The sequence below is a fragment of the Anabrus simplex genome, chromosome 2, assembly GCF_040414725.1.
Source record: "Anabrus simplex isolate iqAnaSimp1 chromosome 2, ASM4041472v1, whole genome shotgun sequence".
NCBI classification, from domain to species: domain Eukaryota; kingdom Metazoa; phylum Arthropoda; class Insecta; order Orthoptera; family Tettigoniidae; genus Anabrus; species Anabrus simplex.
In genome coordinates this window covers 628,772,994-628,798,047 of record NC_090266.1, presented here as the reverse complement: position 1 = coordinate 628,798,047, position 25,054 = coordinate 628,772,994, and the positions used below count along the sequence as shown (strand labels likewise).

Below are 25,054 nucleotides of genomic sequence, written 5' to 3'. Positions count from 1 at the left end.
TTGAATGAACATGTTTTCCTCTAAACTAATGTCATGCTTCACCTTGTATTATTTATAGCTATTAGTTGACCTCACCATGTCCATTTTAGTTATATGTTCCCCATCAAAATCCAGGGTGTAAATTTTTCTTAAGTTATTACTTTTTTCATATCTTGAACTGAGCACGCTTGGGATTGGCTGACTAGTCTGGGGAAAATTACCTTGATGGTAGAAACGGGGACACCTGTTCAACCACTCTGCTTCTGTAACTGATGACAAATCAGTGGGCCTGCCCATATCAATCACATATCACAGGCCAATAACATGTCACTTCTTCCCAAGTATATGACCACAAGAAGTTAGGTTCAAGCGAAGATTCAACTTCAGGAAGGCTGACTGGTGAAATTCTCTGCTATGTTGGATGAGAAGATTAAGACAGTTGCTTGTGATCCCTGAGGAATACTGCTTTGTCAATATTTTGAAAATCTGTACTTGTGAATCTATTCCAAGAAGCTGTAGACACTACCCTCAGGGAATTACTCCCAGAGCAGTCCTGTTGAAAGACTACTACCAAGCTCTACGATAAATATATTTTCAGTGAGTAAACACTTCAGGCAGTGCAAAGTATTCTTTTTTCCATCTCTCAGGAAGAGAAAGAGCAACAGATGAAGCTGATGACTGAAGCTGACATGGGCAAAAGCAGCCAGAAGGCTGGACAAGATAGAACCACTTCTGATTTCACAGCAAGCAGGTTTCAGGAAAGGAAAGAACTGCTTCTAAGATGTCTGAGCAATGGTCCTTCCCAAACCAGTACTCATGCTAATATATAAGCAGATCAAATAGCCCATCAGCTTCTAATGAATGGAAAACCTACACTTGGCACCAAAGTAGGGAAGAAATGAATAGTCAGGTAACCAGCCAATGAGAGTAATGACCTGTGCGAGCCCTTCACTTTATGTAAATGTAAGACTGGCAAAGCAGCAGGTCTGGATGACATCAGAGCTGAGAAAATTAAGAATTTCAGTCCTAACACAAAGTTCTGGCTCCTGGAGCTGATTAACAATTGTATGAAATTTTATACAATTACAAAAATCTGGAAGAAAGCAAGGATCATAGCCATCCTAAAACCAGGCAAAGATCAAAATGACCCTAAAAGTTACAGGACACTCTCCCTTTAGTGCCATCTTCATATGGTTATGGAAAGACTTATCTTACACAGACTGATGGACAAGGCAGTACCACTTCCAATTTCACAGCAAGTGGGTTTCAGGAAAGGAAAGAGCTGCTCCTCAGAAATACTAAAATTAACTCAACTTATAGAAGATGACATTAAAAGGCAGCAGATCACAGGACTGTGTTCCATATACTTCTCAGCTTATAATGCTGTTAATCATTGCCTTCTCCTGGAAGAGTGATACAGCATGACGAATGACTACCATCTTACGTGAGTCATCCAAAACCTACTTCAAAACTGGAGCTTCTTTGTCAAGTTTCATGGGCAGAGAGGCAGATGGAGAAGATAGGGAAATTGGCTGCCCCAAGGAAGTGTGCTTGTGAGATTGCTGTTCAATATTTATACCAATGATCAGTGATTACCAGATGGAACAGAAAATTTCATCTATGCCGATGATCGTACCTAAATTGTTCAAGTTCATCAAGCAGAAGCAGTCTGAAGCTCTTGATACACTCACAGTTTCTTACAGGAAGAACCAACTAAAACAACCTAATCCATCTAAGATGCAGACTAGTGCTTGCCATCTTAGAGCACTGTAACACTGCAGTACCCCCTAACATTTGGGAGTTACATTTAACCGTTCTTTGACGTTCAGAACATCAAGCGGAAAGTGACTGCTAGCAACATTTTATGGAAGATGACTGGAACAACCTGTGGTGCACATCCAGGTGCAGTAAAGACATCTGCCCTTGTGCTGTGCTATTCTGAAACCGAGTATGCATGCCCAGTGTGGTATAAATCCCACCATGCTAAAACTGTGAGTGTGGCACTCATTGAGGCAGGCTGAATTATGACTGACTGTCAGTGTCCCACCGCTCTGGAAAAGCTCCACTACCTTGCCAGTATAACACCTCCTGACATCCATTGAGAAATATCAGCCAGGAAAGAAACAAACAAGGCAATGACATCTCAGGCACATCCTCTCTATTTGGAGATCAGTCAACTTGCCAACGTCTTACATCAAGAAGGAGCTTTCTTAAGATCTACTTAGGCACTTGGAGGTACATCATGGCAAACAAAAATGCGACAGTGGCAGGCAAGACTTGAAAGTCACTCGGACTATATTCAGGTGTCATAAAATAGAGAACAAACCTAAAGAATTGAGGCTTCAGTGCAGTTTCCACTTTGTGCAAAACTGGAAAACAATAGACCACAGCACACTTATTGCAATGTGGTAAATGCCCAGCCAGTTGCACAGCGGTAGATCTGCTCAACGCAACACCAAATACCCTTGAAGTAGCTCGCTTTTGTCTACAAAAGTCCAATCCTGTGATCACATATGGGTAGTCTCTGCTGTGTTCTCCCTAGGACCTTTCCACTGGGCCGTCTTATAGAGCGCCCGGCTAACATAACCTACATATGTGTTATTTACATAATATTAATACATATTTAAGTCACTGGGTGCTCCAAATTAAAGTGTATATACTGTAAAATTGGTTATTTAAATGATAAATCTTCATTAATGTTAGCATAATTGCATCAATTACATCGGAGTTTAAATGTTTAGCTTGAATATCACGTAATGTCGTGCACAAGAGGTGTCAGGATTAGCGTGGAATCGTAGGCGAGCACTCGATACCGCATGTAGTCACAAACCTGTATGGCACTCCACAGCAACCGAGTGCTAAGTCCCGGCGTTACATGATTATGAACGAACAGCAGAAGTGCCAACCTTTGAAAGGAGCTATCGGTAATCCCATTTATAACTCGCCCCCACCCCCACACACACATACACACCGTTGTAAACATTTACAAGTCAAATCCAAAGCACCCCGTTTGCCATTTCCTACAGCAATCTATTCTAAAGTACATCATTTTACACAATAAAATTTGCTCATTACCTATTAGTTTTGCGATAAAAAATTCTTTGCAGCTTGTTTCGCACCCAGCAGCTGCTTTTCAGTGTAGGTTTTCTTGAAACATACTTCCCCCTGAAATGACATTTTCGTCTTCAGAACCATAAGTGATTCCAGTGTGGATGTACTTAATGTAGGCCTGAATTCTGTCTGATTTTTCCTAACAACACTGAAAACTCTTCTTGTGGGAGAGTTACTATGAGGTACACTTAGTACTGCAAATTCAACATTACTTCAGGTTTTATACTTAATTTGTCGACTTTCATTTTTAAGCTCTGCAACGTTGCCTCAGTTCACATCAATCTTAGGTCCATGTACAATATATTCTGGGAAAGTATCACACTGGTAAATTGCAAACTCCTCCTCAAGTTTGTCATGTTCACTTTCTTTGACTAAAGTTGGGAAATTTCCTGATAATGTAACTGCAAGCTGCCATATAGAACTCTCTTACAGAATTATAAAACATCTCTTCATCACAGTCATTATCTTTCAAGTATGCCCTAGCTTTTGCTCCAATTACCAAGTCCTCATTGGCTTTCTGGTATTTCCTCCTCTTGAATTCAACACTCAAAAGGGAGGTAGATTCTGGAGGAATAGAACATGGCTGTACAAATCTGACCAATAGGTCAATTAAAAGACCAGTAAGTTTCCTCCTAAGAAGCTGTATGGAGGGAGCATCTTGTTGCAGAAATATATTCACCAAGTTAAAAACAGGAAGTGTACTATGAAGAAAGTAGCAAAACAGTTTTGTATGTGGGTCTTGTATGGAAGATTTCACAGTTTCAAACTGCTTGGTGGTCTCATTTTTATGGTGGGTCTCACTACAAAACATGAGTGTCAAAGCTTCCCACTGCTCAAGAACTCTAGACTGAAGAAGTGAGAACCAACAGGTACAGTGAAACCTCGATTCTCCGTTTTTCGAGGGACCGTGAAAATAAAACGTACAACACGGGAAAACGGAAAATCCGGGAATGAATGAAAACTATCAATTTGGCTAAACATCACAAAAATGAAATATGTATAATTATAATCTTACAAAAACTCCTAAACCAAACCAAACTACAGCCCCAGTGAGACTTTGCCTGCCAAGCGACCGCTGCTCAGCCCGAAGGCCTGCAGATTACGAGGGGCGCATCGTCAGTGCGACGAATCCTCTCGGCCGATATTCCTGGCTCTGTAGATCGGGGTCGCCATCTCACCATTAGATACGGTAGCTCCACAATTAAAGGTAATCACGTAGGCTAAGTGGACCTGGAACCAGACTTATATCCAGGTAAAATTGCCTGACCTGGTCGCAATCGAACCCGGGCCCTCTGGATGAGAGCCGGGCATGTTAGACCGCGAACCGCATTAATTACCGGTACGCGAGTTCAAAATCTCGATACTTTATATTCAATTTTACAGGGGAATCTTCGTTAGTTTCCCGTGAAAACTTCTTTCAGTTCAGCAACTTTGATTACGCTAGCCAAACTCTTCGAAAAATCTAACAACGCCAAGCCAAACGACAATCGACCACAAGTAGCTTTTAATTCTTTCATCTAATAAAATAAAGCATATTAGATACAAAAGCACCCAAAATGATGGCGAAATCCGTTCATTTCTTAATCTTTCATTGTAATTTGGTCTCCGGTATACTGTTCGTAGTCAGTTTCTGGAAATCTCGTACCGCGCAAATTAGGCCTACATCGACTTTTAAACGTTATGTTGAACTCGAAAACATGGTTTCGAATGTAAGTATCGATTCTTAAAAGTTCTCGAATACATTATATTCAATTCTGCGCGTCACAAATCCAATCAAATTGGAAAGATAAAAGAAATATCAAAACTTCAGAAATTACGGTTATTCGTGACCTTGAGGTCATCTGGAAAGTGCGCTCGCTGCACATGTCAGTACGAGTTTGAAATGATACCAATCATTTAAAATGTAAAGTGCGCAAGTAAAACGACTGCGGTTTTTGGTATTTTAACACGAAAACGTAAAATTCCCAGTCTTATATTAGTAACAGTAATAGGCAATCCCAAGACCTCCCATGGCTTTCTTTTTTTTTTAATGTAAGGTGCAACATCTGTTTTCGTCTCGCTAACATAATCATGTACGATAATATAAAACATACTGAATTTGTGTTAAGGAGCAGTTTCGATTCCTGCCTGAAAGCCCACTTAGGTCTGCAGTGCCCTGAGCAAAGTGCCGAAAACCCCTTCGGCAGTACGATCGAAAAAATGTAAATAAGAAAACATCTAACCCTGGACATAATATGGACGTTTTATAAGAGCTGTAGAAATTCGCCGTGTCTTCTAGCAATTGCTGTCGCCACTCACTGCCCTATGATTTTCCGAGATTCTCTAAACAATACCACCCGAATGCGATGCTAAGATGGTCCCTTATGCAAGTTCACCGCCGATCGCCGAACGCCAAGATCCATAAATATGCCATAGCCGTCCTTTCGTGAGATATAGTTTATTAAAAAACGATTGATCGAGGATTTAGCGTTGATGGGACTGGAATTTCTGGACGGTTGATCCGGGAAATCTTTTCTTCGAGGAACGGATAATGCGGGACTTTTACAACGTGATTTAATTACGATGCTCTCGGGACCACGTAATTTGAACGCATATTCCGGGAAAACGTACTTTCCGGGAACGGATAATCGAGGTTCCACTGTACTAACATATTTCAAACTTTTGTGACCCTCTGTGCCACAAAGAGCCTAATAAACTTTCAACACCTTTTGCCTTTTAGAACTCTTAATAAGACAGTAATATAACTGAACCAAAAAGTTCTCTACATGGGCTGGTAATTGGGCTGCTGCTTTTTGTGCACAGATGTGTATGAGATGACATGAACAACCTGGGACATAAACAGAAGAATGCCTGTCCTTCACAAATTTAGCAACACCTTTACTTGCCCCTATCATTGTGTATGCACTGTCAGATGAAAAAGAAATGCAATTTTCCCATGGAATGGCTAAAGAAGACAATTCACTATAATAGAGAAAATTCCCTCACCTGTGTAGTCGGTACTCTCTAACAATGACAATAGAAGAGTTGATATTTGGCCTCTCCGAGCATTAAAGAAAGAGACAACTATAGGATAAGTTTAACTGCATTTGAATCCGTACTACCATCAGTAGCCAAAGAAAAAGGCGTTATTTGCAAAAGTTCTCTTATTTCCTTTTTTACCTCAGATGCCGTGTATTGAACTAAAGCAAAGGTTTTAGTTCTTGCACAACCATATTTCTGAGATATTTCAGAGTCGGGGAACATTGATCTAAACAAATTTCCAGCATGATCTAAAACTGATAACAGAATATTCTGCTCCAAAATAAATGATGTGAACAGCAATTCGGCATTCGTCACCGCAGTTCCATTACCTTTTACGAAGAACGATGAAACAGACTGGTTTCGTAATTTTGATTCACCGTATGAGTGATGTTTCTTGGATTCTATGGGTCGTCTGCAATCATCACGTCCACCATGAGCCACAGAGAAATCACACGAACACACACTGCAGAACATGGGGTTTTCACTAACACAAGAAGCAAGTAGGCATGGCCATTCCTTTGCGTAACCGTCTCAATATTTCTGTAACACTGCTGTCTTCTTAAAAGAAGAAGCAATTTTGACAATTGCTCTGCTTCATTTTACAAAACCAATCACTTCTTTTCGAATCAATGACTAGGATAATTAAAACTGAAATGCGCTAAATATACCACTCGTTCTACACACACACACAACATACAGAGAGCTGAATGCGCGCACTGGAGAACTGCAGCAGAGCAAGAAGTAGCGAGTAGCAAGGAGTAGAGCCTACCTCACAGCTGACTTGATGCGTCATTCTAGCTAAGAGAGCAGCATATATCTATATAGCTGACCGTGATTTCACAACGCTCGCAGAAAACATTTTTTTTTTTTGCTAGGAGCTTTACGTCGCACCGACACAGATAGGTCTTATGGCGACGATGGGGTAATAAAGGCCTAGGAGTTGGAAGGAAGCGGCCGCGGCCTTAATTAAGGTACAGCCCCAGCATTTGCCTGGTGTGAAAATGGGAAACCACGGAAAACCATCTTCAGGGCTGCCGATAGTGGGATTCGAACCTACTATCTCCCAGATGCAAGCTCACAGCCGCGCGCCTCTACGCGCACGGCCAACTCGCCTGGTTGCAGGAAACAAAAGGAAGTGACGACCGAAGAACTGCCAAATATGTTTAGTTGCCAACTTACAAACATTGAAATGAGAAGCGTTGACCAGTAATGCTCTAAGGGATTGAATATTTTTTACTTCTTTCCCTTTTTTCGTAGAAATTAATTTTTATCGCGACAATGTTACTTTTCCATAATAATTTCCCCTTCGACCGTAATGCCGTAATCACGAAGTGAAATCCGTAATAATTACGGACAATCCGTAACAGTTGGCACCTCTGGAACAGTAGAATACTAGAAGTTATGTCTTGTTCGTGATAATAATAAAATAGTTCAATTTTGCAGTTATTACCAGGTCTATGCATAAGTCTTTTCCAGTTTCACTAAGATATGGTGGCAGCGAGCAGCACGCAGCGTATGAATCTGACACATACGTCATTAACCTACCAACACACACAAGTTGAGTCCGCCAAACATTAGTGCCCGTGTTGTATAATTCAGTGATGATGTCAACGTTTGTGCCTGAAAAAGAACATTGCTTCTCTTTTGTTTGCTTTACGTCGCACCGACACACATAGGTCTTATGGCGACGATGGGACATAACAGCTGCGTGCCCCTAACCGCACTGGCAACTCGCCCGTTCTTTTATCATTTAATCAAAATAAAAAGGTTGTGGAAAGTCATCGTTTGATGGTAGAAACATATGGTGAAAACGCTCTGTCGATTAGAACCCGTGAGACATGGTTTCGACGATTTACATGTGGTGATTTCAATGTGAAAGACCATACTTTGTGTCTGGTGGGACCAGAGCGGTATTATTTATTATGAACTGTTGAAGCCCGGTGAAACAGTTAATGCATAACGCTATCGCCAACAAATGATTAATTTAAATCACATAATGATCAAAAGATGACCGGAATGGGCCAGAAGGCATGGCAAAGTGATTTTGTTGCACGACTATGCACCGTCTCACACAGCAAAACCAGTTAAAGACACCTCGAAATCGTTTGGATGGACATTCTTCCGCACCTGCCATACACCCCCCTCACTGACGTGGCGCCATCTGACTATCAACTCTTCGCATCAATGGGGCACGCGCTTGTAGGACAGCACTTCGGCAATTTCGAGAAAGTTGGAAAATGGCATGACGAATGGTTTGCCGCAAAAGACAACCAGTTTTTCTGTCATAGTATTCATAACATACCTGAAAGATGGGCGAAGTGTGTATAAGCCGATGGCCAATATTTTGAATAAACAAAAATTGAATTTCCCTTGAAAATTACCTGCTTTGTTTACCACAAAAACTGGCAAAAACTTATGCATACACCTTGTATTCACCTGTCTAATATTATTGTTAATGATCTCAGGGGAATAAACTGAAATGTTATCATATTCATTTTTTACGTTTTATTTCCCACACGGTTACTCATTCCTGTCACCCAGCTGACGAAAATTTCTGCGGAGAACACTGCTCTGCATATTTTAAGGTATTCCTATGTATGTACATATGTATGTATTCGTATTTCCTTAATGTGATATATCTAGCATCTGACACAATAAATAAATTAGCGAAGGACAGAAATAGTATATGAAATGGATGGCAGCTAGAAGTCACAACCTAGCTCTGGTGGGTAAGATAAAGATACTTTCACTAGATCTGTTGTGCAACTTGATTTCAAGGGCTTAGAAAAAGATTTCACCAAATAATTGCAGGAATATCTTAAAAACATGCATCTGCCTGTTTATGGACAGGATATCTTTCAGGTTGATAATGACCATATGAATGTACAAAAGGAACATTATTATGAGACAGATAACAGACTGAGTGGCTCAGATGGTTGAGATGCTGGCCATCTGACCCCAACTTGGCAGGTACGATCCTGGCTCAATCCTGTGGTATTTGAAGGTGCTCAAATACATCAGCCTTGTGTTGGTAGATTTAATGGCACATAAAAACTCCTGCGGGACTAAATTCTGGCACCTCAGTGTCTCCGAAAACCGGAAAGGTAGTTAGTGGGACCTAAAGCCAATATTATTATTACTAATTCTTGATAAGTCATATCAATCATATTAGATACCCATATTTGTTATATTTCAAATCTAATTCCTGGCATCAACTTGATAACAGTCACCTAAGATTGAATGGCATTCAATCCATTACTTCTAGCATTGTGGATCCATGCAGCCTGATACAGTTCGCAGGCCTTATTTAGTGAGATTGGCACCGAGTCATGGATACTTTTGAACAAAGTTCTAATAGGGTTGGTCGTGAAACAATGCATGCTCATCTTCTAATATCACAATGGCTCTTGCAACCTCATCACAGCTTAAAGACATCTTCAAATAGAACAAGATTACAAACTAACATTGCAAAACAAATTGCATCTCAACTCTGAGCAAATTACCGGACAGAGGTTCAACATCACAAACCTGTCGTATAACTCCAGCATCAAATGGATAGTTGTTTCATAAAACTAAAACAAATTAAAAGAGAAAGAAAAAGTACAATGAGCAGATGCAAGTTAAGACAGATCCCTCTTTACACTAATGATTGTAAGAAGTGTTGCAAGCAACATAATTATTGCAAGTCTCCTCTAAACACATTTTGGGATTCATCAGAGGTGATTTTCATTGTTGTATAATAATTTCAATCAATTAGCATCCAACACCATTGCTAAATGGTTAGCATGCTGGCCTTTGGTCCAAGGGATCCCAGGTTCGATTCTTGGTCAGTCCATGTATTTTAACTTTCATTACTTAATTTCCATGGCTCGGGGACTGGGTGTTTGTGATGTCATCAGGATTGGCATTAGATTTCATCTTAGGTAGGGCCCCATCCACACAGATGAGCAGGTCGACTGTACGGCGTCAACTCAAAAGACCTACACCAAGTCCAAGCCTCTCCGAAGACCACACACCAAGAAAAACTCTTTCAAGATTAAAATTATTGTGTCCACCTATTCAATACAAATATATTTTTAGTGATTAAATTCTACATGAATTATAAACACCAGTTAGGGACATGTTTTGCCCTAGTTATGGGCATCTTCAGCCTAATACTAATCTTAAGGTCAAGAATTAAAACTATAAACATTGGAACTTAATAGTAAACTTAACTTAATACTAAATACAATGGTCTTATGCTTTTTACATAGTTTACAATATGTACAGTATGTGCAATATGTACATTAACTTTGCCAGAATTTATGAACAATGAATTAATTTATTTTATAATGATTAGCCAACGGCCGTAGCCGTATTGAAACACCGGATCCCGTGAGATCTCCAAAGTTAAGCAACATTGGGCATGGTCAGGAGTTGGATGGGTTGCCACACGCTGTTGGTGGGGGGTAAGGGAATGGAGGAGCGGAAAGGAACTGGCCACCCTACTGCACGTAACCTCCGGCTCAGGAACACCTCTGTGGAGATTCGGACCTGCCTTCGGGCAGAATAACCCTTACCTTACCTATAATGATTAGACATCCAAATTGTAGATTGGATTGATCACAGCATGAATTGGGGTTTCTCCAATTGTATTGACTAGAGATTGATCACAGCGTGAGTTGGGGTTTCTTCAACTGTTACGGTCGCCTAAGTCATAAGAATTGTTACAAAACCGGAACCTTAATAAAAGTCGATCATGTTAGGGTTTGAATCTGTTTGAATATTCCTTTAGAAAGAAGCATGGTTATGTTTTTAGGTTGAAGCATGTATGTTGGAAACATATTGTTGATATCATTCATTAGTGCTCATCAGATAAAAATTTGGATTATTAAGTCTTCTTGTTGATTAACTTTCCCATTGGTGCATTGTTCAACCTTGGGAGGAATATGAGTTGTCTGTAACTGGATAAGAGAAAAAGAGGGGGAATTAGAATGATGAATGTAGAGCCCAATATGATAATAATTGCAGAGTGACAGTGTTTATCCCATGAATTTACTTGTCTTGTTGACATTAGTTGGGACCACTTGTTCCGGTTGTGTCTGAACAACTAAGCTTGCTACTCCTAGTGTAGTATTGATGCTGTAACATGGAGGGGAAGGGGGAGTGAGTTTCAAATTGTGCGTCCGTGTTGATGCTTGAGAGGTGTTACTCGAATTGGATTGGACAGGCCCGGCATTAGGCGTGGCTATTGGAGTGCATGCGTGCTGTGATTTAAACATACTGGGAACTTTATTCTGATTTACGGCCTGGATTACCCTCGGAATTGTCTCATATAACGGATTTTTGTTGTCAATGACATCGTTAAGATTATTATTTTTATTATAAGTTTGTTCCAAATAAATGTACAAGTTTTCCGTTTCGTTCAATAATTTCCCTTTACCCAGGCTTTTAACGATCTTCAAATCATTCTCTATTGAGGCGAATTTATGGCCTATTTCACTCATATGCTGGCTCATGGCCGGTTACTTGTTATGCTTGGAAGCATTGTAATGTTCTAGACACCTTGTGTAAAAGCTCCTCCCTGTTAGACCAATATACGTGAACTCACACTGGGCACATTTTAACCTATAAACACCAGATCCTGAGTAAATATTATTATTATTATTATTATTATTATTATTATTATTATTATTATTATTATTATTATTATTATTATTATTATTATTATTATTATTGACTCTATTGTGGTTGAGGAATATGTTCTGATTATTATTTATTGTCCTGAAGGCTATGTTGACGCTGTGTTTTTGTAAAACATTAGTGTTCTGATGGATAGCCGGGCTGTTATACGTAAATGTGGAGTAGTTGTTTTTCTTTGATTTCTCTGGGACTAGGTTGGAAGATAGCCTAATTTTGATCTTATTAATTAACCGATTGATTACATTTATTTTAAAGCCACTGAACCGAGCTAACTGTCTTACGTAATTCAGAGAGTAACTGACTTATGTAATTCAGACAGTTAGCTCGGTTCAATGGCTTTGAAATAAATGTAATCAATCAGTTAATTAATAAGATCAAAATTAGGCTATCTTCCAACCTAGTCCCAGAGAAATCAAAGAAAAACAACTACTCCACATTTACATATAACAGCCCAGCTATCCATCAGATCACTAACATTTTACAAAAACACAGCGTCAACATAGCCTTCAGGACAATAAATAATAATCAGAACATATTCCTCAACCACAATAGAGTCAATAAGAACAAAAACGTTTACTCAGGATCTGGTGTTTATAGGTTAAAATGTGCCCAATGTGAGTTCACGTATTTTGGTCAAACAGGGAGAAGCTTTTACACAAGGTATCTGGAACATTACATTGCTTCCAAGCATAACAAGTAACCGGCCATGAGCCAGCATATGAGTGAAATAGGCCATAAATTCGCCTCAACAGAGAATGATTTGATCATCGTTAAAAGCCTAGGTAAGGGGAAATTATTGAATGAAACGGAAAAATTGTACATTTATTTGGAACAAACTTATAACTTAATAAAAATAATAATCTTAAAGATGTCATTGACAACAAAAATCCGTTATATGAGACAACTCCGAGGGTAATCCAGGCCGTAAATCAGAATAAAGTTCCCAGTATGTTTAAATCACAGCACGCCTAATGCCGGGCCCGCCCAATCCAATTCGAGTAACACCTCTCAAGCATCAACACAGACGCACAATTTGAAACTCACTCCCCCTTCCCCTCCACGCTCCACCCCTCCGTTACAGCATCAATACTACACTAGGAGTAGCAAGCTTAATCGTTCAGACACAACCGGAACAAGTGGTCCCAGGTAACGTCGACAAGACAAGTAAGTTCATGGGATAAACACTTTCACTCTGCAATTATTATCATATTGGGCTCTACATTCATCAATCTAATTCCCCCTTTGTTTCTCTTATCCAGTTACAGACAACTCATATTCCTCCCAAGGTTGAACAATGCACCAATGGGAAAGTTAATCAACAAGAAGATTTAATATTCCAAATTTTTATCCGATGAGTACCAATGAATGATATCAACAATATGTTTCCAACATACATGCTTCAACCTAAAAACATAACCATGCTTATTTCTAAAGGAATATTCAAACAGATTCAAACCCTAACATGATCAACTTGAACCAAGGTTCCGGTTTTGTAACAATTCTTACGACTTAGGCAACCATAACAGTTGAAGAAACCCCAACTCACGCTGTGATAAATCTCTAGTCAATACAAGTGGAGAAACCCCAATTCACGCTGTGATCAATCCAATCTACAATTTGGATGTCTAGTCATTATAAAATAAATTAATTCATTGTTCATAAATTCTGGCAAAGTTAATGTATATATTGCACATACTGTACATATTGTAAACTATGTAAAAAGCATAAGACCATTGTATTTAGTATTAAGTTAAGTTTACTATTAAGTTCCAATGTTTATAGTTTTAATTCTTGACCTTAAAATTAGTATTAGGCTGAAGATGCCCATAACTAGGACGAAACATATCCCTAACTGGTGTTTATAATTCATGTAGAATTTAATCACTAAAAATATATTTGTATTGAATAGGTGGACACAATAATTTTAATCTTGAAATAGTTTTACTTATTGTATCTTCAATACGGAACAAAATGAGATTAGTTACTTGTGAGCACACACCATTCTTATGATCAAAGAATGTACTTTCTTTTCACCAGTCATTACGTATTATGCATAGAATAAATTAAATAAATCTACAGAGGATGAGAATATCATTACAGCCACTATATAAAAGTAGGATTTTCAACACTTGAAACAACATGGAAAACAGATGGACTTTTTTGGAAAAACTAATGATTTGTGACACTTCCCTTCAGAACGATTGCGACTTTGACTCAATCTGGCACACTGCATTTGAAGCAGTTATTCATTAAATCATAACTGTGATGCCACACATTCATGATCCTTTCAATTAATGGGATTTTATCTGCCACAATTTATTCAGGAACTTCCCTCTTCATTAGCTCCAAAAGGTTATCAATTGGACTGACTTCTGGTGAGTTGTGAGGTCACTCCAGAACCTTCTATGTTGTCAGAAAGGAATTTTGTCACTTTCTTTGCCTCCTGGCAGGTTGTAGAATCATGCATGGACACAAATTTGCCACCTGGGCATGGACTTATGGGAGCAGCAATTTCTCCAGACCATGATGTACTGACCCTGTCTAATGGTTCTAACAACAATACGCAGGAGACCACTTCAACGACAGACCACACCATGATGCTTAAAGGAAGGCTGACAATTTTTGCAGTACTGTCACTATTGCATTTTTTACTCCAGCATCATCTTACAAACACAGATTTACCATCAAAGTTGTGTATAGATGACTCATTCAAAAGGAATATCAGAAAAAGCAATAGTTTTTTAAACACATTTGCATAAAGTATGTTTATGACTAAAAAAGAAACAATTCATAGGACTAAAAATTCTTATGCTGTTTTAACCAAAAAAGTATGCTTTTCCATCATTGCTGGTTACAAGAATGGTTCCTTGCAACAGGAGAAACCAAGCACTTTAATTCTCTGATGAGCTGTTATTAGAGATATGTCAATTCAAGGATCTTCAATGAAATAATTATTATGGCTCGTTCTCTATTTTGAGGAATGATACTTCATATTTCTCTTTCAACTTGTGCAAAAGTTATTCTTTGCAGCCCAACTTTCCTATTTCCTTTGGCAATTATGTTATAGCTTTGTCCAAATTCTTCTTGATTCTACCCACTGTTGATTTCAAAGCACAAGCACAAGAACCCATTGTTCTTTTTTCTTTTTTGCTAGTGGCTTTACGTCGCACCGACACAGTTAGGTGGATAGGGCTTATGGCGACGATGGGATAGGGAAGACCTAGGAGTTGGAAGGAAGCAGCCGTGGCCTGGTGTGAAAATCGGAAACCACGGAAAAACATCTTCAGGGCTGCCAACAGTGGGATTCGAACCCACTATCTCCCGGATGCAAGCTCACAGCCACACCCCTCTAACCGCACGGCCAACTCGCCCGATAAGCCATTGTTCTTTAAGAATAATCAGCGTTATTCGAAAATTTCCAAAACTGCAGGGGAGTGAGATATTATTTTAGGTTTTCCTACGTTTATTTTCCAATTAACTGTCTTTTAGATAATATAATGAGAGAAAAGTGCTTTGCAACATCACTTAGAAAGATATATTCAAACAGACTGCAAGAAAGAAATTTAAGATTAACCTACATGCGACATTCCAACAACTGAATCAATAACAAACGCGTTTGGCATGTTTTTCATTATTGACTTGCAAACAGATTACTGAACCTCTAAAAGGACTTGTTTGTTTATAGTCATTGCCTACATCTGTACTTAATAACATTCAATCTGAAAAGAGCAACATTGAAGAAAAAGTACTGTTAATATACACCTAATCAACTAAATTATCAATTTTCTGATTTTAATCTAGAGGGGCTAATAATATGACAATCATTCACAATATATTAAAAATTTTATACATCTGAAAAATTACCAGCAGTTGTACTTCCAGCAGAAAACTGATCTGCAATAAGGATATCCACAGCTATTTGAAATCCTAACCCAATTTCTCCCAGTACATTCTCAACTGGTACAGCAGTGTCCTCAAAGGTCACCTGTGAAAAGAAAGAGATACAGAACTAATATGAGACTTGAGCATTGAAATTGCTTCTAAGAAACACACCATGACAGTGACTTATTCCAAGGAGAGTTGTTACACTTTCTTCTGTACCAAGGCCGTACCCAGGCAGAGTGTTAGGGGAATTCAAACCCCACCCTCGAAATAAAATGGAAATTTACAAATTTAAACAGTACATACGAGTTTTTAAATTCAAGCCATTAAATCAATACTATTCGGAAATCAAGCACTTGAAAAAAATTATACAATTTAACCTATAAAAACGGTGCCGTCTTTAAATATTTCTGTATAAAAGTACGAGGGCCACTTCAAAAATTAGGCACAGAGCACATGCATGTCCATAACAGTGGAATTATTCCCACATGCAAAGGGTCAGTTGTGAGCCAGACTTTCAGCTATCACCACGTGTTTTCAGTGTTATGATAATCTGTGCTTTGAGTGAGAAATTCTCATATGAAATGGAGGGAGAAAATGACTTCGGTCAAGTCACACATACATCAAAATTGAAAGTTTGCGGGAGAAAACACTCACTCAAATTCACAACACTCTAGTTGAATTTTGTGGGGAGAGAGTACTGGATCAAAGCACAGTGCCCTGGTGGGCTACCCATTTTCACGAAAGCCAGACAAGTACTGAACACAACCCAGTATGTCTGTCTCTTCAGTGTTCAGAATCATAACCGAGAAACTACAGAAAAGAGAAGTCGCTACAAAATGGGTTCCTCATCACCTGAGTGAAAAGCAAAAAGCAAATTGCACAACAATCGCTTCAACGCTAAGAGACAGAGAAGATAAGTTCTTAAATAGGATTGCTGCCATAGATGAAAAACAGATTCGAGATCTTAAGCCAGAATTGAAATGTCAGTCCTCCCAGTGGAAACATCCCGACTCTCCTGCACGATATCACATGACCACATACTACCGAACCAGTATGCAGAGTTTTGGAGAATTATGGATGGAAATCAATCCCCATCCACCCAACAGTCCTGACATGAGTCCATGAGGCCTTGATTTGTTTCCAAAACTCAAGAAACCACTCCGAAGGAAACATTTCTAAACAACTGAGGAGGCTTCTGATGCAGTGACCCGAGTAATCAGACAGATCAAGAGATGGCGGCCTAACAGGAATATAAGACTTGCTGAAATGCCGGGCCACTGTTATTGAGAAGAATGGATTTTACATTGAAGACCTGTAAAGTCATTTTGTGAAACAAAAATTTTTTGATTCCTAATTTTTATGGTGTGCATAATTTTTTTAATGACCTTCGTTAGTTAACATTTTTACTGAAAAATGTACCTTTAAAAAAAATTTTGGTGAGAAATATGGGTTGTTGAGTTTTCATCGCATTTGAGGTCCTCTTTGTGGCCTTATTTTTGTGCTTCTTAGTCAGGGTTTAGCCTCATGATAATCAGCCGACTGGCACTGGCAGGGTTTTACAAATGCAGTTACTCAAAGGAAAATTCAAAATGATGAAATAATTTGTTTTAGTGACCACCTTGAATTATTAAAAAATAAACATAAGTGTGACAGCTATTCGGGATGAAGTCTCACAGGACACTGAAAAATTGGAGACTACAAACTGTATACATTGTTATAAATATCAAATCGGTTGTTGTAATTTGATACTATTATTAGTCTACAATCGCAAGTCTCACAGTCGCATCATTTTGACTCCCAGATAACTGCCTAAGTAATCCATATTAATAGTTTAATCGGGCTCCCATGAGTTACTTATTCTAACATTACAATGGACCTACAAGTTTTATGAAAATATATAAATAACAATAATGAATTGACACAACAGCTTCCTAACGAGTAAGTTTGTTTGAGCCTATATCCTTTCTTTCTTTTCATGCAATATTTTAATTTATTTTCTTTCACCCATTCATTCCTTCTTTTCAATCAATCAATCAATCAATCAATCAATCAATCAATCAATCAATCAATCAATCAATCAATCAATCAATCAATACTGATCTGCATTTAGGGCAGTCGCCCAGGTGGCATATTCCCTATCTGCTGTCTTCCTAGCCTTTTCCTAAATGATTTCAAAGAAATTGGAAATTTATTGAACATCTCCCTTGGTAAGTTATTCCAATCCCTAACTCCCCTTCCTATAAATGAATATTTGCCCCAGTTTGTCCTCTTGAATTAAAACTTTATCTTCATATTGTGATCTTTCCTACTTTTATAAACGCCACTCAAACTTATTCGTCTACTAATGTCATCCCACGCCATCTCTCCGCTGACAGCTCGGAACATACCACTTATGATATAGATGTTGTTTCCCATAGGGAATCTGAAATATTTGTTCCGAATGAGTAAATTTACAATACCAATATAAATACTCCGTTATTGGACATTATAAATTTTCCAGCTAACTCATTCCTGGTTGCCAGCATTTCGCCCTCATGTGCTAGGCTGGGCTCATCAGTTAGTACCTAGCACACCTACCAAGATGCTGGCTAGTTCATACCGTGGAGGCCACTGCGTAGGCTAATTGTAGCCACCGGCAGTGCCAATGCACTATGAGACACTTTGTCTCATTATCAAAAATTGATGCCTGCTTGGCCATTAGATGATATAGATGTTGATTCCCATAGAGAATCTGATATATTTGTTAATTTGATAATGAGACAAAGTGTCTCATAGTGCATTGGCACTGCCGGTGGCTACAATCAGCCTACGCAGTGGCCTCCACGGTATGCACTAGCCAGCATCTTGGTAGGTGTGCTAGGTACCAACTGATGAGCCCAGCCTAGCACACGAGGGCAAAACGCTGGCATTCCAGCGTCTTGGTAGGTGTGCTAGGTACCAACTGATGAGCCCAGCCTAGCACACGAGGGCGAAACGCTGGCTACCAGGAATGAGTTAGCTGGAAAATTTATAATATCCAATAACGGACTATTTATATTGGTATTACATACCACTTAGTCGAGCAGCTCTCCTTCTTTCTCTCAATTCTTCCCAGCCCAAACTTTGCAACATTTTTGTAACGCTACTCTTTTGTCGGAAATCACCCAGAACAAATCGGGCTGCTTTTCTTTGGATTTTTTCCAGTTCTTGAATGAAGTAATCCTGGTGAGGGTCCCATACACTGGAACCATACTCTAGTTGGGGTCTTTCCAGAGAATTATATGCCCTCTCCTTTACATCCTTACTAAAACGCCTAAACACCCTCAAATCCATGTGCAGAGATCTGTACCCTTTATTTACAATCCCATTTATGTGATTATCCCAATGAAGATCTTTCCTTATATTAACACCTAGATACTTACAATGATCCCCAAAAGGAACTTTCACCCCATCAACGCAGTAATTAAAACTGAGAGGACTTTTCCTATTTGTGAAACTCACAACCTGACTTTTAACCCCGTTTATACCATTGCCTGCTGTCCATCTCACAACATTTTCGAGGTCACGTTGCAGTTGCTCACAATCTTGTAACTTATTTATTACTCTATACAGAATAACATCATCCGCAAAAAGCCTTACATCTGATTCCACTCCTTTACTCAAATCATGTATATATATATATATATATATAAGAAAACATAAAGGTCCGATAATACTGCCTTGAGGAATTCCCCTCTTAAATATTACAGGGTCAGATAAAGCTCTGCCTACTCTAATTCTCTGAGATCTATTTTCTAGAAATATAGCAACCCATTCAGTCACTCTTTTGTCTAGTCCAATTGCACTCATTTTTGCCAGTAGTCTCCCATGATTCACCCTATCAAATGCTTTAGACAGGTCAATCGCAATACAGTCCATTTGACCTGAATCCAAGATATCTGCTATATCTTGCTGGAATCCTACAAGTTGAGCTTCGTGGAATAACCTTTCCTAAAACCGAACTGCCTTCTATCGAACCAGTTATTAATTTCACAAACATGTCTAATATAATCAGAAAGAATGCCTTCCCAAAGCTTACATACAATGCATGTCAAACTTACTGGCCTGTAATTTTCAGCTTTATGTCTATCACCCTTTCCTTTATACACAGGGGCTACTATAGCAACTCTCCATTCATCTGGTATAGCTCCTCCGACCAAACAATAATCAAATAAGTACTTCAGATATGGTACTACACTTTTTTTCCCATTGCAGTTGATGTGCACTCTTTATCCCCCCATAGACCGTCTCACTACGTCATGCAATGCAGACTTCCACCTTTAAAAAAGTTTAGCAAGTTTTGCTAACCAGAAGAGTTATAGACGAAGGGATTTTTCTACCTCAACATTCACATGTGTTTTTAATGTGTTAATCATGATCATTACCTTTTAATTCCACACATTTTTCAGTGCTTTTATTTTTTTGCATATACAGTACATGTAATATTTTAGCTTCCACTGAAGATGGACTTTAGATAGGCTGAAACACGTTTAGACATCCCATCTAATATAGATGGATTTTTGTATTGAAAAGGATAGAGTAAGACATTTTTATTTGTAAACAATAATGAATGGATATATTTATTTGAGTTAAGTGTTATAGTTTATTGGTGTATGGGGATGAATATATTTTAAACAGATTTTATTCAGCAATATACTTGTGTATATTAATAATGCTATGGACTTGGCCCCTCTGTCCGCCATTTTAACCTCCAGTGGGGCGAGGCAAGCGTGTGTGAGCTGTTCGACTGTCACCGGGCCGGTGCTCATTGGTCAGACATCACTACAAATGATCTTATAGGCCGCTATGTCGCTGAGGCCTCGAGGTGTGAGGAGACAACTATAGAAACTAGCCCTGTGGATCGAAAGACTTCCATACCTGTAGATTTCCACAGGATTCCAGTGACCGACGTATCTCGAACATTGGTAACGTGTATGGCGAGAGCACCTGCAGAGGAGTGAGTGAGTTAGCGAGGAGCTCAGCTGAGAGTTGAATGAGAGTGTTGAGTTGGAGATGGGCAGTTCAGTGAGTGAGTGAGTGAGTGAGTGAGTGAGTGAGTGAGTGAGTGAGTGAGTGAGTGAGTGAGTGAGTTTGTGGACTCAGTTAGTTTGAGTGGAGTTGCCAGCAAGAGATAGCCGGAGTTGAGAGAGGCAGTCTGTGGAGCGTTCGTCTGTTGAACTGAGGATTGTCCTGCTTGCCTGCTGTCGTGTGTGCCTCTTGTGGCTGGCTGCTGTAGAAGGACATTGGATGTTCTGGTGCAGCTTGAAGGGGACACTGGTGCCAATGTGTGTAGGCTGCGGAGTTCCAATGGGGTGCGGACAGCAAACCTCATCCTGAGGTACGAGACTGTCATGTGCAGGCTGTGAACTGTGGACTGTGACAACGCCAACAAGTGCGACTGTGCGGCTGAGTGAGTCTGTATTGTAAGTGATCAGAGACAGTGTATATCAGTGTAGATAAACAGTGAGGACTAAGAGAAAATGTGTGTGTACCGTATAAGTGTATGTCCTATGTACTCGTGTACATTGAAAGCTCGGCAATCCTGTGTGTGTAAATGTGTAGTTTTAGTAACTAGTTAATAAATTTTAGAAGTAAAACGCTACCAGCCAACACGTAACAATAATTTAAAACTTGCTGACGACACTACTTTCTGTGCCAGCAGCGAAGACAAACTTGCAGACTTGAGCAGAGTGTATGCACTAAACATGAACATTACTAAGTCCAAACTGTGACTGAGGAGCACAGATTGAGATCACTGGTAAATTATGCAGATTGGACGTTGTATGCAATTTTGTCATCAACTATCATTCACAGGGGAAGTTGTGAGGCAGAAATGAAACGACTGTTTAACTTCGGGAGAGTTGTTATGAAGAAACTCTCCAGGATCTGGATATAACAAACACAAAGATGTGACTTGTTGAAGCACTTATTTTCTATGAATTTCAACATGATTGTGAAACATGGATCCTAAAGGCCAGAGACAAACAGCGCATCAGTGCGTTTGAGAGGTGCTGGCGCAGAATGTTGCATGTACAGTGAACTGAAAGGAGAACAAATATGATCATCATTGGGCAACCCAGCATTTCAAAACATATTTCTTTCTGTGTCAGTCCGAAGATCCCTCATTTCTTCGGGCACATCATGAGAAGGGATGGAGAAAATCTTGAGAAATACATCATGCATGGCAAGGTGGATGGTGTAAGACAACAGGGAAGGACAGCGTACAGATGGATTGACCAAATTAAGAAACACGCTGATTTACCTCTTCAGCAGAACTTAAGAAGAACTGAAAACCGTCCAGGATAGAGAAACATAGTTAATAGGTTTATGGCGCTCTAATGGGTAAAACTACTTGTGAGGATGATACTCATGTAACTATATGGAATGCGATAGATAAATCTGCTGAACAATAACACTTATTAATTTATTAGTGTACACAATTTACACACATCAAAAAAAAAGGTTTGCATCACCCCTGTGTGTCATGTTATGTGTTGCTATCTTGGGCTGTCCTATGCAGACCAGAAAGATGACTCTAAAGATGTTTGTAAACATACAATTGCACATACTCCCATAAACAGGAAGAATGCCATGCTCAAATACCAAGCAGTGTTTCACTTGAAGTTCTTGCACTACTGAGGAAGCAGAGGTGTGTTCTAAGCATTTTAGTGAGCATCTCGGAAAGCATGACATGCAATGAAAACATGTGAATGTTCACGCGTAATCACATTATGTCAAGAAGGATGGACAATAAGAGCACTTGCTTGACATGTGGGCCATAATCAAAGTGATGTGTTTCAAACATGGAAGCACTATTGGGAGTCAGGAACTGTTGATGACTTGCCTCGCACTGGCCGTCCAAGGGCTACGACTTCAGTTGATGATCATTACCTTAGAATTTCAGCTCAGAGGAACCGTGATTACAGTGCCACCATTCTGAATAATAATATTCTGGCAGCCACAGGTCGCCATGTTTCAACTCAAAATGTGAGAAATGGTCAAATGAGGCTCAACTCCACTCTCGATGCCCATGGCAAGGCCCAGCTCACCAACCTAGACATCATGTGGCAGATGAGCCCAAAATTGTGCTGAATGGTCTCTTCAGAATCGGCATAAAGCCCTTTTCACCAATGAGTGTCACATAAGCCTTGTTATTGATGATTATCAGCAATATATTTGGAGGCAATCTTGGTCAGCTTTCACGTCTCAAACACACTGTCCAGCACATGCAGCAAGGTGGTGGTTCTCTGACGTTATGGCGTGGCATTATGTGGGGCCATCGTATACCACTCCTAGTCATGCAGGGCAATGTATGATACAGGGACGACATCCTCCAACACCAACACACAGTGACTAGCAATCATTCCCTCGGAAAATTCTGTTTGAACACTTGAAAGGTTCTGCCTGTATTCCTGTTCACTAGTCTGTGCAACACATAGGCATTGAGCAGCATCATGTCAATCGAATTAAAGAATATTTTCTTGTACGCTTTACAGTACCTGTGCATAACATGTATATCTTAAACTGTGGCAAGAGGTTGTAATTCAGTTTTTCATACTATTCACAGCACCTTTCCTCAGCAGCCATCTGTTTTCCCACATCCTTCGGCCCAAACCTTAATCACCCCTTCCCCCTCACTCCACTTTCATTGCCCCGCCCTCTCTTCTTGCCCCACCCTCTCCCTTTTCTTTGAATCTCACAACCGTTAGTACTAGGCACACAACAATAGGCCACGCACCACATGCCGCAACGAAAGGTAAGTCTCATATAACCTGTGCCATCTGATTAGCACTCTCTCTCCTTCCGTTCATTAATTTTGCCTATCATTTATTCAAGTTAACTTCATGGACACCACATTGAATTGCAAATGTCTACCAGCTACAAATTAAGAACATGCCAGTTATTTAACCATATCTTCATGTGCCGTCCTTGATTCAACCATTGACAATGTCCAACAGGGAAACTGTTCAGCATTTTCATTATATTTTAACAAGCTCTAATGGAACGTTTTAACATGATGCAATGCATTTAAGAATTTTACAGCATGATTTTAATTTTGTCACATTTTTCATGTGGACATAGTTTATCCCAAATGTTATTAACAGTTTTTAATGTCATTTGTGTGTGTTTGTACATTTGTTTTAGTTATTGGATGTGTTTGCACAGTTTTGCATTAAGGCTGATGATGGCCAACCAAGGCTGAAACTAGTTCCTAGATTACAAATGTAATGTAAAGATTGCATAATATAGTATTGAAAAGGTGGACCATTATGACATAAGTTTAATTATTATTGTAATCACTGTTCTGTGTACACTGAACACCAGTCATTATCATCTTCATCAAAATCCGATGGAGCATTGAATCTGTCGATAACTTCTACCACATCCCTTCTGGCAATAAGATCATTGTAGAAGCTGAGCGAATCAGGAGGTATGAGATGCAAAGAAATTTAATGTCTTCTAGTTTTGCAATGGAAATGGGTTTCCCATGAAGCCATAGTGGTTGCAATCTCCTCGTAAAGAACATAGACGAAAGCCCACCAGCGTTTTTCTTTTGTATATTAACTTCTTGAAAACACCTGTCAAAGGTTTTTCTCATGAAAAGTGACATTGGCAGTGACTTTTCTATTACTATTTCTCAGGTTTGGAACCAGTTCACTTTTATCTTACATGCATTAGTTTTACAATTCACTATAGAATTCTCTAATTCCTCTAAGGACTACAAGTCCTTTTTTCATGCGATGCACCTTCATTTTCTTCCTCCTGCAGATTTCAATGACAAAAAAGGTTATCTTCAACACTGAACAGACGCTGCTGTAGTTTTAACGCTGACTCAATATCTGAGAAGTCTGAATCAACGGATAGGAATGAGTGACCTGATATTAGAAACTTCACTAAAATCTTTTTTAAGGAGTTATGAAATCCCATTATAGATTTCAAGAACAGAACCATTTTCATATTAAAATTCTGACCACCACATGAATCTGACCAAAGTAAAAGTTCTTCTAAATTGGGTGGTAAGTGTTCTTCACAAAATTTCTTCAAGCATGAACCAACCTCTTGTGCTCTCCTTCCAACCTGCTTCTCTGTCGAGAGGTAACAGTGTGCTTCATTCCTTTTGCATGTGTGAACACCGAGGTTATAGAGCCAGAGCTGCCTCTTACACAAAACTATGTATGTAGGCGGTCTTGGGAGTGGAAGAGTCTTCTCAAAGTCATATACCAGAACTTCTAGTTTAGGATCCAATACTGACCTGCCACGTCTTCTTTCATTATGCTTTTAGCATTTTCTGCCTCATGCCAGTTGTCCTCTTGTTGTGATTTTAACTCTTTTTCTTTTTTGTTTCATTCAATTCCGA

The 25,054-nt window shown here is 39.3% G+C and overlaps 1 protein-coding gene across 2 annotated transcripts in view; it reads right to left on the bottom strand.

Annotated features, from left to right (window-relative positions):
- The window catches only part of LOC136864287 (complex I assembly factor ACAD9, mitochondrial), a 226,464-nt gene that overhangs the window by 120,586 nt on the left and 80,824 nt on the right, over positions 1-25,054 (bottom strand). For both annotated transcript variants that reach the window (XM_067141066.2, XM_067141065.2), the window contains exon 5: positions 15,658-15,778. In XM_067141066.2, the coding sequence (XP_066997167.2) occupies positions 15,658-15,778 (121 nt within the window). The remainder of the gene's footprint in view (positions 1-15,657; positions 15,779-25,054) is intronic.